This window comes from Cyrtonyx montezumae, unplaced genomic scaffold (genome assembly GCF_038088225.1).
Source record: "Cyrtonyx montezumae isolate F1298 unplaced genomic scaffold, pur_monq_1.0 scaffold_24, whole genome shotgun sequence".
NCBI classification, from domain to species: Eukaryota; Metazoa; Chordata; class Aves; order Galliformes; family Odontophoridae; genus Cyrtonyx; species Cyrtonyx montezumae.
This window is the reverse complement of record NW_027071981.1, coordinates 3,400,364-3,413,074: the sequence shown is the minus strand read 5'-3', so window position 1 is coordinate 3,413,074 and position 12,711 is coordinate 3,400,364. Positions and strand designations below refer to the sequence as shown.

Below are 12,711 nucleotides of genomic sequence, written 5' to 3'. Positions count from 1 at the left end.
TTATGAAAGTGCAGGACAAGTACATCTAATTCCAATTCTGTGCTATTGAGTCTTTTGCTCATAGCACAAATAATTCCATTGCTAATTTAACAAGAGCACTGAAGAGCGAAGGTGAGCTGTACCAAGACAGGGGCACCCCATGGAGACTGCATGATGGCTCCAACCTCCAAGGAGGGGGACAAGAAGCTTGGCTGCTTCTGCCCTACGAATGATGAAACAACCATGCACATTTAGGCAAGCTGCTCTCCTCAATGTCAGCAGGACCAGAAGATCCCCAAGAAAACTGAGATACAACAGAACCACCCAAGGCAGAGTTTGTAAATTTACTTCCTTCTTTCTCTTTAGGAAGATCCAATTTTGACTTTAGCAATTTCTTTGGAGTAACAAAGATGAGTTTAAAACTATTTGTCAAACAAGAAACCTCCACCTGTAACACAGTGCACTTCACGCTAGAGGAATCTGAAAAAATGAAGTACTAACCAAATATGCTGCTAACCTCTCCAGCTAAATTAAGAAAGGTCATTATAACAGCACAACTGAAAAACATGAATTGTAAAACAGCCCACAGTTACAATCTTAAAACTTGTAAATAGAAGGTGAACGGAAAAGCTAAGTGATTTGAAAAGACATTGACAATGAAAAACTGAAAAATAAATTTGCTTCGTACAAATTAGATGGAAAAGAAATAATACATCATTGAAGAGAGATACCTTGAGAGAGTTTCCAGTGTGCAAAAGTTTCTTCAAAATCGACCCTGGATTAGGAAGATGAAATAGGCACATATCAGACGTTAAGTTTAAAAATATCAGGTCAACTGCTTGTTCCAAACTTCTGACTTAAAATCAGAGTGATCTTACGTATCAAATTCTCCAGTTAAAAATGTTTTTAGTCAAACTCCTCACAAAAGAACATAAGGTAGTACTCAGCTGTTACTACACCAGGTTTTGAGAACACGACCCTTTGAGAAGACTCCATTTCAGTATTTTAGATGGAAGTTTTTCACTCAGAGGGCAGTGATGCACTGGAACAGGTTGTCCAGAGAGGCGGTGGATGCCCCATCCCTGGAGGCATTCAAAGCAAGGCTGGATGTGGCTCTGGGCAGCCTGCTCTAGTGGTTGGCAGGGGGACTGAAACTCAATGACCTTTGAGGTCCTTTTCAACTCAGGCCATTCTATGATCCTATGAAGTTATTAACGTAGATAGCAAGTACTAATTAGCACACGTGAACCTCAAGCAAAAAGCAAATTACAAGGTGCACTCTAAATAGCTAACCAAATTTTGTAGCTCATTTATGGAACACAGCTGTAGATGTATCCAAATTCAACTATTCAAAGGGAGCAAGAACATCAATACACTTGCTCTAAAACAACTGACTAAATGCAATTTTTTCTAGACTTGTTCAGATGAAATGGAAATAAAGTGGTCAAGCAGACATCTCTTATTTTTCTCAGTGCTAACTGGAAATGTGACAACAGCCCTTTCCTTGACCTTCACCTTCCACTCATTATTTCTTTTGCAACAGCAAATACATTGTTGGGATGAAAACATAAGAGCTGATGAAATGGTGCTGGAAACCAAACCAAGCAACCAACAAAAAACTACTGTAACAAAGAAATACATCTCTTTGCTCCCCTCCCAAAGCAGCATAATCTGTCCAATTTACTTCAACAAACAGCAAAAGAAAATATTGTGAACACCTTGGTAGCATTCAGAAGCAGAACTTTCACAGTTGTAATGAAATCCCTATACTTTTTACTGAAAAACTCACCAATAGAAGTTCAGAAAATTGTATTTCCAATGTTCAAGAGTGACTCAAACTGCTAGATACTTACTATCTTAAATGCTTTAAGGTGAAAAACTAATGGAAGAATATTAAGTCAAGCACACTAAGTGCCTTAACTAAGTTAACAACTCTGGTTTTAGGCGTACGTTGCAAGGCAGTGTTGAGTTCTACGCTTATAAAGACTTCTGCAAAATAGCTGCTTGTGAACAGACAGAATGGACAGGAAGCTGAAGAAAATGATGCCAAGCTTTACTAGCAACTTTCCTGTGCTCCTCCTATTCCCTCCCTTGCTCCAGAAGCCACAGTACGTATTGTAAATATCGTAGAGTGCAGATAAAGAATGAAGAGCCTCTTCATTTGACCAAGCAAATGTCATCCACAGGATCCTGTGTCTGAAATGGCTAGTATCAACTGGCTTGGCAAATCCTCCACTAAAAGAAGGATCCATGAAAGACAGCTGGGGCCAGACTTGCAGAAGTGCTGTGTATTCAGAAGTCTATGTACACAGGCCAACAAAACTGCGGGCCACTCAAAGTTATTCAAAAACGCAGTCTATATTTTTGTCCTTTATCTCTTTGTTTCACTATTCCAGCTCTGAAACAGAAATTCCTTTTTTTAATTCCCACAGATTGTGATAACTGAATTTCACAAATACTAATGAATTAAAACGTAAAGAGAATAATGTCACAGCACTATCACAGAAGAAATTAAAACTCTTATGTGATGTAGTAGCCCAATGGTTCGCATCTAGTGTAACTTGTGCTTAACTATTCAAAAGTCACCAATGGAAAGCAGGAGTGTATCAGAATATATTTCCAAAAGAAGACCAAGTGCAAGTTCAACACAGTATCTATTCTGAGGGAAAGATAATTTTTATTACTACAAATTTGCATGGGCATCTTGTGTGATCACTTGTGAAAGACAAAGCAAATTTGCAGAAGAGTAAATACAGATTCCACAGCCCTTCTCAATCTTAATTTTTTGGACTTAATCTGTGTATGCAAATGGAGACCTAATTTGGAAAAGGGGTACTGGTTTAGATCCTTCATCATTTTGGTGCTCTAAAAGCTATGAAAGAGATGAAAGGGGAGAGGACTGTGGTAAATCCAAGAATACAAAAATTCCAGGAGCTTTCATGCAAAAACAAAAGTGAATCAAGCAATCAAAACCACACCAAACAAAGAACGCACAAAGCTATTCCACAGGTAAAAAGATTTTCCAGATGTTTCAAGTATTTTCAGATGCAAATCTCACATGTAAGTACTATCTGTGTATTGGGCAAAACTATGCCATTCTGTAGCTTAGAGGACTTGCAGAACCAGGAAAACGAATACAGAAAACACAGATTTTATTTTTACTAGATCATTTTTAAACCATTCCTTCTTACCTATACTGCGAAAATGCCATCGATAAAAAATCCTCTCAGGTAGTAGTTGCAGTATTTTCTGCAGGAAACAAAACTAAATAGTCAAATTTTCCACAACAAACTGTCTCATTCAGAGGATACAGATAAACCAATACACAAAACATAAATGAAATGGTTATATATAGGGAGAAAGAACACAATGGAAAGCAGATACCTATAATAATTAGAACTCTTCACCATTACTTACTCCCTTGCTACACAGGAAGATGCTTGGAATGGTCCTAAATAAATGCTATGGCACTGGCACAAGTCTCTTTCCCCTTCCCCCTCTCTTGGATTGCCCTAGCATTTCAGAATATAAACTGATTTCTAATGAAGACGTTACAGATAGAATTTCCTTCTAAGAGACTCACTTTGGGTTACATTTTTCTGAAGTGCCTGGTAATAACTACTGTTAGATTGATACAGTCCAGATTTTGAGATTGGGTGGCTTAGGTCTGCCTTTTCATCAGCTAATGGGGTCTATCTCCCAGCTAAGGCAGAGATGAGCAGCAGGGCAGTTATTTTTACCGTGAGATGATTTACCTGTGTTTTCAGCCGCTGAGTGAAACCGAGCCAAATTACACAAAGCTAGCCTAATTTAATTCATAGCACATGCAGTTAATAAAGCACTTATGTGGAATAATGTACAGCGATCTTCCTCTGACTGATGCTAACAGAGACAGATCAAACAAAGAAAGAGGTTTGGTCAAGCCCATTTCCCCTCGGTTTTGTTACTCAGCAGAGCATCCACAAAGCAAAGCAATTTAAGCATATGCTTAAGTGCTTTCCTTTATGGAGTCCTATAATATTAGTTGCAAAGAACAGTTGGGGCTACCAAACATTTTTTTTCAGCTTACTGGATGGTAATGTTATTAAATAGTCTGGATAAATCCAAGCAATTTAGGGGTCTAATTTTGGTAAACATTGCTTTTAAACAGTGTTTAAGTCAGGTGTTAGCATAATAAACTAGGACTTGGCGAGTCGGTGTAGTGTTAGTACAGGACAGCTAACTTACTGACACTCAGCTTCCCAAAAAGACATGAGAACACACATGTTTTTGCACAGATTTCAGAGAAAAAATGTCTAGAACTTACAACTTTTCAGTTGTTGGGATGTGAAATTTAGAAGTTATATCTAAATGGGCAGTGAGTTTTAACGTCTGCTTTAGGAAGTAAAATAAAACTGAACAGCGCTATACACGACCAGCAGTCTGAGTTCAGTCATCAAAGAAAACCACCAGAATAAATTTCTGCACAATGAAGAGCCATCAAGTCTTCAGAAAAACTACATGCAGGATGCACAATGACTGACAAGTAACTTAAGCAGTGGTGACCCATTTGTTGGTCTTTTGCACAGAAAAGCTCACAAGAAGAAATAAAGCAACACAGCCAAGACAGCAACGGTTTGTGATTTAAGCCTAAACAAGAACCATTATTGCTGTTAAAAACGATATGCTTGTGATGGATTATGATAGTTTTTTATTTTTCACAACAAAGTGCTTCAGCAACTGTATGCAACACTGAAAGTCACCATCTTTTGAAGATGGAACATTCCCTTCCCCATGGCAGAAGATGGAAGTCACGACAAGCTCACAGACTTAGGGAACCAGACCTCAGGTCACACAGACAGACTGTTCTTCCTTTACATCCACAGCACATGTCCCCCAAATAGTATTTGGCATTTCTAAAAGTGAATAAATAAATAAATCAGGCACATCCCTCTTGTGTCCTCGCCGTGCTCTGTTTCAGTGCTATCCACACAGCTCCTTCCCCAGGCCACCAGGAAAACTCTCCCAGAGAGGAGCAACCAAAGCCTCACTGAATTCAGGTACCAGAATACACCACAGGGAGAAGCCTTCAAAACGCCTTTGTATTTATCACAGTAACAAATAAATCAGTAAATGCACTTTATTCCATTTTTCTAGGTCAATATAAGAAGAATGGCAAGCATCACAGAAACATCAGCTTCCTTCTGCAGGCTGCCCTAGCAAGATACCTTCAGCTTGTCCTTTGAATTTCCACCTCATTTGTTTCAAAACACCAACTACTGAGAACCAATTCAATTAAATTTCTAAAGGATCAAGCACTTCTGCATAAATAAAAAAAAATACGCCCAGAAAATACGTCAATTTCACTGAATAAATCTGAAGTATACTTAAAACACCAGGCATGCCATACTCAGTGAAAAGTTGGAGAAATAATCTGCTGACATACAAGCGTGTTTTCCATAGATGCAAAAATAAACAATACCTATTTCCCAACAGCCTTAGCAGTGTTCTTAAGAGTAATTTTTCCAGTTTGAACATCCATGTCTGGAGACGTTCAGGACCCGCCTGGACGCCTACCTGTGCAACCTGGGCTGGGAGCTGCTTTGCAGAGGGTTGGACTCGATGATCTCTGGAGGTCCCTTCCAGCCCCTACAATTCTGTGACTCTGTGATCCCACTGATGGAGAACTGAACCAAAGAACCACTCCCTGTTAGTTGTGCCTGAACACAACAGCGCACTGAGGGAGGCTAAGTTCCACCATGCCCTCTCTGCAACCTGCAGAGCACCTTAACTGTTATTTGGGAAAGGCCAGAGGCATGACAGCATGCAGAACTGGCAGTGTCTTGTTATCTTGCAAAATTTCACCTAAACTTGGATGTGAAATTCATTTCTACAAAGTCAACTATGATAAGGGGTAAGCTGCATAAGCTGACAGTGTGTCAAAGATGCATAATTAAGACTTATTTTGAAAAGGAATGTAAGAATAACTCCGGCATCTGAGTGTTACTGATTTCAAGTCATGTTCAGAGCAAATTTGGCACAAAAATACTGTTGCAGAGTCTGACAACTACGAGGAAAAGCCAGCTGATACTTCAAATTGCACAATGCTGGGAGGACAGGGGAAGAAGGAAAGAACATGCTTCCGGTTTGGGCTTTTTTTCAAAACAAATAAATCAACAACAAACAAATAAACACAAACAAAACCCAGAATAAAAACACCCTTTTCAGGTGACTGAATCAAAACAAATCGAGGTTTGGGAAAAATAATAAGAGAGCATTAGTTCCTGTCTAAGGAAAGCTTCCATATCCCCAGATCTCCTGACACAGTAACAATTGGGACACTTCAGTTGTTTCTCACACCTTTCTCCATTTCAGCATCTCAAAACCAGGAAAAAACAGAGGTTCACTTCAGAAAAATGCAAAGATACACTTAATCATCCGCACAGGATGACCAAATAGTAAGATGAAGTCATTTTAAAAATCAAATTAGATTACTAACATCACCATCACAGTGACTTATAAAGATACCAGAGCTCTGCAGAAGACGGGAACAGAATTTATCTAAATTCAGAGGGCATACTTGCTCCTGCAGTGCAAATGTGCATTAGCACGTTTAAAGGGCTATACCATTACATGAAAATTTTGGCATGTTACAAGCAAATGCCAAGTAAAGGCTACAGCACTCTTCTAATTGTAATTTTCACATATGTGCATTCGTCAGAAGAACAGCATAGTGCTACAGCCTGACATAATATTCTGTCATGCACATGCACGGGTCGCTGTCCTTTCAACTCAGGATTTCCAAGAACATACTCTTCCCTCTCCCAACCCCTGGTGTTCTCAAAAACTCATATTGCCATTTCTATGAAACAAATGATAGTTTCTTGCTCTCCAGCCTAGACTTTTAGCAACACCGCTGTGAATCCAAACTGGCTATTGACATCTTGCTTGTAGTTTCACAGTACACTAATAAGAAATATTTTAAGAAACCCCACGGTGTGAAATAATATTGCTTTTTCAGAAAACACATAGATCTATTTAATGCTTAGTGCTTTGCTGCATCTATATGGTAATCCATTATAGCACACTTGAAATAGAAATTAGGTATTACTACTGATCAACACATCAGGGTATCTGTCAGTTCTTTTAACTGATTATCCATAGTTCTTTTTCTTCCCGACTTCCTGCATGACTAGGAATAATGTTAAGTTTAAATCTTAGTTTACACAGGACGCTTGCAGGATCTCTTTATTTTAACAAAGAACAATAAAAAACACCAAGGTCTGTATTTAAACAGATTCCTCCTGACTTAACCAAAACTGCCATTTCTTTTTAAAAGGCTTTTATTTTTGCCAACTTAGCTGAGTAGCATCACCACAATGGGTAGCTCTGCATCCATTGCAGTATGTCACACTGCCTGGAAGGAGAAAGCAAAGAAAGCCAAGACCACACCAAATCTTTCACCAAAGATCCCTAATGCCCTGAATGTTTTCCAGCTTCACTTGCACAGAAGCGGGATGATAAGCACTGCTGCTCTGTAACACACTTTTATTAACCAGCAACAAAATCAAATGTGTTCTTGCTGATTGAATGTGCTCTCAGAGGTGATGCCAATGACAAGTTCAGAATAATGTCCATTTCAGGGGAATGGATTCTGAGGAAAAAAAAAACAGCTTTCCTGATGCAGCCTGTCCATAATGAGGAGCTCCTATTAGTCTGCTGGCAGCTGTACCTACTGTAATCCATACCAAATGTAGAACAGCTCTCCTACATCTCTGTGTTTAAGATTGTTTGGTCTTACCTGTACAAGAGCTTCAGAAAGTTCAGCTATTAAAATTTCCAACAATTTTGATTTTTTTTCTGCTGTTATCCATTGATTTCGGTGAGGCCAAGAGCTGCAGTGTGCCTGCAGCAGTTCTATCTCCATAAAGAGACCCTATTTATTGTATCAGTAAATTATTTATAGCTATTTGTGGAGGGAAACTATCTGCCCAAAGCAAGCAAGGTACACATCCTTCCCCAGGCATAACACTATACAAAAAGATACGTATACAAATATACACCATGTATACTTACGATTTAAAACAGAATGCTAGAATAACATTAATAACAATAACAGATTAATCAATCATAATTACAGCAGAACAAACTGAGGATGGTTCAGTAAGCTATCTTCTTTGTGTTGGAAAGAAGCAATTTCATTGTTATAAAAAATAAACCCTTTTCCACTCTATGGAGCTTGAGGATCAGCACCAAGTCTGTAACAATGTTCAACAGTGAAATTTGTAAGCACAGTATAAAAAGCTGTAACAAAACCTAAAACCTGGACTTAAAGCTGAAACTCTTAACAGCAATTTGATTTCGAGTGTAAGATAATCTACAGAGGCTGAAATGAAGCCACACACCTGCACAGACATGAATACAATCCAAACAGTAAAAACAAAGTTACACGAAAGGGATAACCCCAAGAAACTAGAAACCAGGGCCCCTGGCAACAAGAACTCACAAATAACTTGATTACTCCTTGTAAACAATTTTACAACACTTTTTAAATTGTCCAGCTTCACTACACAATTCAGTTCTGCAGAATTCAATTTTAATCCTTTTTTTATTCAAAGCAAAACGTCATTAGAAGCAATACCCTGAAACAAGCCAGGCATCCTAAGGAAACGTTAGAGATACTAGAAAAACATATTTTTGCACACCATAAAATTAACAGTGTAGCTCTAAAGCCTTCCAAAAAAAGCTATGAGTGAAAATCTACTGCATGTTTCACTGATGCAGGTTTTTATGAGATGAAGCTGTGAACAATCCCATTTTGTTTGCTTTAAGGTGCTTAATCAACATTGCTAATTCATGCAATAATCCATTTAAAGTAGGCCTACAGTGCAATCACAGAGTTCAACATTTAACGTAATCACAGCACTCTTGGTCTAGAAGAAACCAAAGTTACATGTTTTTTAATTGATTTAACTGCATTACTAGACAGCACTAAAAAAGAAGGGTATATTCCTAAGCTGCACTTGTACATGCTGATATCTACTGGGCACCCACCATCACAGCAGGTGTTCCTCTGACAGATGCAGAGTATTTACTGCATAGTGTCTGTAATCTACTTTCCAAAAGGGTTGCTAACAGACTACAGTCAATTATAAACCTATGCTGAATTATCATCAGCCTTTGTGAAACAAGTAACTCGTGCACATCTGCAGTAATAAATTTAGGCTATACAGCTGCTTCTGCAATCATTACATTCAGATTCTGACAGCAGACCAGTCCACATCTTAATCTTGTAAGTACGCGGCCACTTGCAGTTTATACAGAGATATGTTTCTGACAACAACAATGCTGTATTATAACCAGTAGCTGCTGCAATAAAATAAACAGCCCAAAGTATGAGCAAGCTCAGTTTATTGATTTGAGTTTTCTGGTGGACAAACCAGCTTGCAGTACTGAAGGCCAACAGTGTCCTGGTCCGCATCAAAAGAAACTACCAAAGAAACTACATATCAGCCTGATATCAGCATGGAGAAGATCATGGAGCAGATCACCTTGACTGCAATCATGCAGCACAGCTGGGGGATCAGGCCCAGTCAGCACAGGTTCACAAAAAGCAGGTCCTCCTTGGCCAACCTGATCGTCTACGACCTGGTGACACACCTAGTGGATGAGTAAAAGGTTGTGGATGTCATCTACCTGGACTTTAATGAAACCTTTGACTTTGCCTCCCATGCTACTCTCCTGCAGAAGCTGCAGTCTGTGGCTCAGACAGATGTACTCCCCAGTGGCTAAAAAAACTGGCTGAAGGGTCCAGACAGCAGTGGTAAATGGAGTTACATCCAGCTGGCCACTGGTCGTAAGTGCTGTTCCTTAAGGCTCAGTACTGGAGCTGGCCCTGATGATGCCTTTACTGATGATGTAGATGAGGGGATTGAGTGAACACTCAGTAAGCTTGCAGACAACACCAAGTTGAGAAGTGTTGATCTGCCGGAAGGTAGGAAGGCCCTACAGAGCAATCCAGCCCTACAGGCTGGGTGGGGATGGTGATGGGGCCACCATCCTCAGAGGTGCTCCAGAACCATGGAGATGTGGAACTAAGAGACATGGTTAGTGGGAACAGGAAGAATGGTTTGGTGGTTGGACTAGATGATCTTAGTGACCTTTCCCAACCTTAATGATTTTATGAGTCTAAGAACAAAGAGCTGCTGGAGTGAGTCTGGAGAAGGCCATGAAGATAAGCACATGTACAAAGAAAGGCTGAGAGAGCTGTGGGTGTTCAGCCTGGAGAAAAAAAACATTTCATACAGTAAGGACACTGAATCAGTGTTGACTGCACCAGCATGAGATGTGGCTGTTCTTAACTAATGAAGAGTAATTATAGATTATTTATTTCCACTCTCTATGTAATATATCAAAACCAATAGCAGGCTCCTATTTTGCTACAGATGCAAAAGGATTAGTGTCAAAGGAATCAGTATGATATCACAAAAAATATTAACTGCAAAAGCACTTTTAAATTAACTAAAATTACTGTTGAAATATACTCAAAAAGGAGTAATATATTCTTTGATTAATATGTTGCTTATTGTACCATTGGGAGCCATAACTACATAGGTGATGCATAAAATAAAGATTTCAATAAATTATAACTGAGTCAGCTTAGTTTTAGCATTTATGGAAACAGATGGCACTTTTGCCTAACATACACACTAGGTGTCACCCAAGAACAGCAACAAAACACCCACCAAACTATACCAGAAAAAAAGCATAAGTTAAATTCTTTCATAAATATTTTTTATTTTTTTCAAAAAGCAAACCCTCACCACCTGGATTCAGAATGTCTTAAGTAATTACCTACTTAGCTAATTAGAAGAAAACTCCAGGAAACCTCTGGCTCATGCTGACAGCAGATTAAATGGGGTAAGCTTAACAATCAATTAGTTTTGTTTCCTATGGCTGACAATATGAATGTTTAATTACCTGGCATTTACACTCTTCTTGTCCTGTATTCTGACTGACACATTCCTGATCTGAGCATTACAGGGCCCTAGAAAGAGCAGTTCTCCTAAACAGCATTAAGTTATCAAGTGTCAGAGGCATAAACGGATTGCAAAGTTACTTCTAGTAGATTAACACCATGAAGCAGATCACTCCAAATCTCACACAAATTTGGAATGATTTCTTCTTCAGTTTCTCATGGAGCTAAAATACAGTTCTCTTCAGTCTGGACAAAAACAGAATTTTGTTCATATATAACTATATTTCTTTTTGTTTTTGTTTTTTTTTCAACTCATGTAGTGTGTCTTTCTGATGTTTTTAAGCAATACTGAATTGGTTTTAACCATACATTTTCAAGACACAGGAATACATATTTAATCACTTTAACTGGGTGAGTAAGCATTAGCTATTTTCCATTCAATGACACAGCCACAGGAATTTAATTACTTATTCAAGGCCACAGAGTAAGTGTATTAATGAGATGCAATTAAAATGCACAGCCTTGCTCAGTAAATGAGGTGATACCTATTCTCACTTGGGGGTGAGAAGGGAGGAACAAAAGAATATCTCCTGCCACCCATACAGGCACGACATATACAAGACCTTGAGTAATCTGATGCTGCCTTATACAAAATCCTAAATTAGATTCTTACTAGTGCTTACTGGGAACAAATAAATAAAAGTACAAAATGGAGCCAATTAGAAAAGGTGCCCTCCTAGATTTATTTATTTTTTGTTAGCAGGAAAGGTCTCATGGGTGAAGCAGCACTTGGTAGCAGTCTTGGCCACACTGACCATGACATACTGAAGTTTAAAATCTTCAGACAGGAGGAAAACTGCCAGCAAAACCCAGATAAGTGGAGAGCGTGCTTCAGGCTGCTCAGAGAACTAGTTAGCAATGCTCCCTGGGAACATGAAGGCACTGGGGTCCATCACCACTGGTCACTTTTTGAATGCTACCACTTAAGAGCAAAGAACAAGTAATTCCAAAACATCAGAAGTCATGCAGGTGGGGCAGAAGATCAGATTCCCACAGCAGGGATCTCCTTCTAGAGCTTTGGGGGAAAAAGAAAGTATATGCACATCAGAAGGGAAACTGAGTGGGATGGGAGTACAGCAATGCTGTTTACAACATAGGGGGAAAATTAAAACAGCCAAAGCTCAGAGTTACAGCTGGCCCCAACAAAAAGGAGTTTTTATAAATGTTAACAGCGAGAAGAGGACCAAAGATAATGTTAATCTGTTACTTGATGAAGTTAGTCTACGTCCTAGTTTGCAAGGTGACAAAGCAGAGATACTTAATGCCTTCTTCACCTCTGTCTTCAACAGAGGTGTTCAATGCTGGCAAAAATGCATAGCTAACAGTGGTGAGTAAGCTGAAAAAAAAGCACACTTTTGTGGCTGAGAATTCGCTCTGTCAAGTAGTGTTATTTGAAGAGCACATCTGTTATAGTCTCTATGGAAATAAATGAGAGGCATTAATTTCAGAGCAACTCACACAGTATTGCCTTGAGTTAATCTTCCCATGCATTACAGAAGCAAAACCATTAAAGCTGTCAAAAGTCCTTTCTCTTTTTTTGAGACAGAGCGGGAGTAACACAGGACATTTTCAGAGTTGATACTCAGTTCCTTCAAACACATTACTGTATAACTTTCAATTCACTTTAAGAGGAAATACAGGCATAGCCAAAATACTGCTTTTATGTTGAAACTTCAAAATGAACCTTGCCAGAATTTCCTTCTTCCCTCATCCCT

At 39.0% G+C, this 12,711-nt stretch overlaps 1 protein-coding gene across 2 annotated transcripts in view; it reads right to left on the bottom strand.

The window, feature by feature from the left end:
* Positions 1 to 12,711, bottom strand: part of RALGAPA2 (Ral GTPase activating protein catalytic subunit alpha 2) — a 110,098-nt gene that overhangs the window by 88,556 nt on the left and 8,831 nt on the right. The window contains exons 4-5 of one of the 2 annotated variants that reach the window (XM_065739492.1): positions 3,171 to 3,243; positions 711 to 754 (exon numbers count right to left, since the gene is read on the bottom strand). In XM_065739492.1, coding sequence (XP_065595564.1) covers positions 711 to 754; positions 3,171 to 3,243 — 117 coding nt within the window. The remainder of the gene's footprint in view (positions 1 to 710; positions 755 to 3,170; positions 3,244 to 12,711) is intronic. The other variant, XM_065739491.1, reaches the window with a different exon arrangement.